The 3,371-nt window shown below is 44.9% G+C and overlaps 1 protein-coding gene across 3 annotated transcripts; it reads left to right on the forward strand.

The window, feature by feature from the left end:
- Positions 1–306: 306 nt before the first annotated feature.
- LOC9653468 lies at positions 307–2,537 on the forward strand. 3 transcript variants are annotated; one of them, XR_002993358.1, is made up of 9 exons: positions 307–348; positions 419–477; positions 552–704; positions 770–1,031; positions 1,090–1,153; positions 1,204–1,346; positions 1,411–1,791; positions 1,853–2,178; positions 2,248–2,537. XR_002993358.1 is itself a non-coding variant. In XM_024683550.1 (9 exons), exons 5-8 carry the CDS (start codon positions 1,102–1,104, stop codon positions 1,788–1,790), a joined length of 519 nt encoding a protein of 172 aa, XP_024539318.1. In that variant the 5' UTR covers positions 307–348; positions 419–477; positions 552–704; positions 770–1,031; positions 1,090–1,101; the 3' UTR covers position 1,791; positions 1,853–2,536. The 3 variants fall into 3 exon arrangements, 2 of the variants coding, with proteins under 2 accessions (XP_024539318.1, XP_024539319.1); XM_024683550.1 differs by having other exon boundaries at positions 1,411–1,562; positions 1,619–1,791; positions 1,853–2,536; XM_024683551.1 differs by lacking the exons at positions 307–348; positions 552–704 and having other exon boundaries at positions 464–477; positions 1,411–1,562; positions 1,619–1,791; positions 1,853–2,536.
- Positions 2,538–3,371: the final 834 nt, after the last annotated feature.

A 3,371-nucleotide genomic window follows, 5' to 3' on the forward strand; every position in this document is an offset into this window, starting at 1 on the left:
TGATTGGCAATGTGAGACAGGGAGAAACTGAACAAACATCAACAAAGCTGTTCAAGATCTTTCACATCACATTTGATAATGGATGTTGCCAATTGCTTAGAGAATCATTACAGAGTTGGATCGCTCTGCGTAGTAGCCGATACCGAAAGAAACAAGCATCTAACCCTGGTATGATGAACAAGCAAGGGTATAGACTTTTCCCGCCCGGACCTCACACCGCCTCCAAATTCCAATGGATAATTTCCCTCATCGACGGACGCCAGCCCCCATTCCAATCCGGCTAAATCCAGCTTAGTGTTACGAGGGTTTGGTCCTTCCCTTGCCGCCCAGCTTTCTTTGGCACCCCAGGTATGGCTTCTTGCCTCGATTCGGTCCAATGTAGGGTACATTTCGATCTAATCTACTCGCAATTTACTAGCTCGATCGAGTGGAGCTTTTCCATCTTTCCTCGCCGCCAAGCGTTCTTCGATACTCCAGGTATGATTTCTTGCCTCGATCTGGTCCAATGTAGGCTACATTTCGATCTAATATCGCAATCGAGGGTTTGCCAGTTCTTTCCTTGCCGTCAAGCGTATCCTGGTATGGTTTCTTGCCTCGAATCGGGATATAATATCGCAATCTACTAGCTCGATCAATTGAAGCACGGTTTTCCCAAGTGCCAAAGCTGTTCTTTCCCCGCTGCCAAGCATTCTTCGATACTCCAGGTATGTTGTATGCATCCATCGATCGTAATATCCTCTGGAGATTCTCTAACGGAAACTGTGATTAGGTGGCAAGATGAAGAGACCGCCGATGCGACACAAGGTAGAGCGACCGAAGAAAGTGATCATCGTTGAGGAAGGGATGGGGAGAAGATTTGTGAATCTCAAGGAAGTACCTACTGCTCCTCCGCTTGAGGTTCTTGTCATTCTCCAGATGATAGAGCTTGGCATCATCGAACGAGATATTTGGCATCCAATTCTTTCAAGTTTTGGAGAGAACGTACCACCAGCCGGGCACGAGTTTTGGGTGGCTTTGTGCGAGCTGGCTAAGTAAGTTATTGTTTCTTTTCTTCTTTGGTTTTGTTAGTAACTTTTGGCTTTTCCAAAGGAATATTTCGCGATGGAAGATTGTGCGATGACCACTGTTAGAGCGCAGGCTCCACTTGTACGAGGTGGAAGATTGTTTTGTAGTGTTTTTGAGACTAACCTTCACTTTTGCCAGGTTATATGGCAATGCTTCCAAAAGCTCTTGTCTCTCTTATGCAAGAAGCTGGATGCCGGGATAAGGAATTCTGGCCAGATGACTACAAGCTGGTTGACATTGCAAAACGGATGTGTGACAAATATGATGCAATGATCCCCCCTGTAAGTCATTCTGATTTGATTCACTAAATGGCTTTTGTTTTTTTCTTTTGTTGTGTTTGTGCAGGAAATTGCTGTTCAGCCAAAACATGTGGAGGAGGAAGACTTCACAGCAAAAGAGTACCCCTACAGAGCTTGTAAGATACTTCGAGGTTTTCTGGGGGAGAGGACGATCCAGCTACATGTTCCACAACCGGAAACGGCTTTTTACGACGACAAGTATCATAACTGAATTGGGGTTGGGATCTAAGGATTGGGTTTTTTTTTTATGGAAGGTACCTCACGACTACACCTCTAGAAGATTTCTCAGGTGTCCGGACTGAAGTACCGGTTGCTCTTAAGCTTGATGACGAGAATCTGGAAGCCTTGGAGGATCTCCTTAGTTATACAATATGGAGTTTCAGGGAGGGTCTTCCAATTTTGGTTCCACATCTTCACGCACTTTGAGGTACTGTGGAATTCTAAAAGCTAGAACTGGAATTCTAAAAGCTCTTTCTCTTTTTTTGAAGCAATGCAATTGAAGCATTGGCCTCGAGGCGTTAGCATCTTGGGAAAACAAGCCGTGGAAAAAAAATCACATTTTAGAAGAGAGGGGCAGGTTAACTGCGGGAACGATAGTTCACACCAGTTGGAATTAAGTATCATATATATGGTACGAACATCACTGGCCTCTGGAGGTTTGGATCAATTGTTTCTCTTAGTGGAAGCTACTAGTGATGCTAACCGGCCATCTACTGTAAGTGATGGTTTCTTTTGGTTTGCTTCTTTGTTTCTCCAGGCCCTTGCAAGCGTGAGTGATGGTTTCTTTCTCCATCACTGTTGGAAGCGTGAGATGGTTTATTTCTTTCTTTTTTCCTTGGTTTTCCTTCATCGATGGTTTGGTTCTTTAACATTGTTTCTCCAGGCTTTCAATTTTGTGTCACTCATTGCTGGCAGCCCCAAAGACCAGCGAAACTGTAACGGACCTCTTAATAAGCAGTGCTATCATCCTCCAGGAGGGAGATGGCAGCGGTGGTGCTGAGCTTCCTAAAGTTCTAAATAAAAGCTTCCAGCTGGAAGAGTGCTCAAGACCTCAAGCATGAGTTTGAGGATGAGTATATGGTTTCCAAATTGGACACACCACCTTTGGTTGTTCCAAAAATCCCTTTTCAATTGGAAGAAAAAGACTTAGAACCTAAGAGTTCGTTTTCTTTCCTGGTTTTTGGCTCTGTAATCGTTTTCTCAAGTGTCAACTATATAGCTGCGATCGATCCATAGGACGACCTCAAGAGAAAAAACTGCCATTACTTGAAAAATATGTCTTGCATGTAACAGGTTATCTGGAAAGGTGGTATGCTCGTCCTTTTAGTGAACGAAGTCTGCTGAGGTGTCACTTACTTGTGTTCCTGTTGCTTCTATTTCCCTCAGACTAAAGGTCGCGTGTTCCAACGCAAAAGGTAAACAAAACGTTGAACCACTCTTCTAAACAAAAATCATATCACCATTGTCATGCTCGATCCAGCACTGGTTGACCCTATCACACCAAACAGTTGGACTGTGCCCGAAGTTGGCAGTGCTGCCCTCCAATAGCCGCTGGCGCGTACTACCACAACCAGGTCAATGAGTCAAATAAAGTCAATCACCTCAAACATCAACTTTGGGGTGAGCTTGGGACCAAAGCATTGATCATAAAGCATGACTGCAAAGAAGATGGTGGTGTGGCGAGTGTGAAGCTTGGAGCAAGATTTCAACAACTCACGAAACACTTCCATTTTTGCATTCATGCTGCACTGCTAGACCATAAACAGCATATAGATAGATAAGTAGAGAGTTCTTCAGCTGAGACTTCCGTCTGTGATCTACCTGGCAGCACCACAAATGAGTTCCGCTTTAGGGGATTCCACACCGCAAACCTCCCGCTGTTTACACCCCTCGAGGCGGAGAAACAAAGCAGGCCACCGGCGTAAGCAACGAGCTCCCAGTCCGGATCTTGCAAAACAGCTGCGTCGCTGCTACTGAAAGGATCGTAGATCTTTAAGGACGACAAAC

The sequence above is a fragment of the Selaginella moellendorffii genome, unplaced genomic scaffold (genome assembly GCF_000143415.4).
Source record: "Selaginella moellendorffii unplaced genomic scaffold, v1.0 SELMOscaffold_37, whole genome shotgun sequence".
Taxonomy (NCBI): Eukaryota; Viridiplantae; Streptophyta; class Lycopodiopsida; order Selaginellales; family Selaginellaceae; genus Selaginella; species Selaginella moellendorffii.

Coding starts and splice junctions, on each gene's coding strand:
- LOC9653468 (XM_024683550.1), top strand. CDS start 1,102: ATGGAAGATTGTGCGATGACCACTGTTAGAGCGCAGGCTCCACTTGTA. Junction 1,347..1,410: donor ATGATGCAATGATCCCCCCT/GTAAGTCATTCT, acceptor GTGTTTGTGCAG/GAAATTGCTGTTCAGCCAAA. Junction 1,563..1,618: donor ACGGCTTTTTACGACGACAA/GTATCATAACTG, acceptor TTTTTATGGAAG/GTACCTCACGACTACACCTC.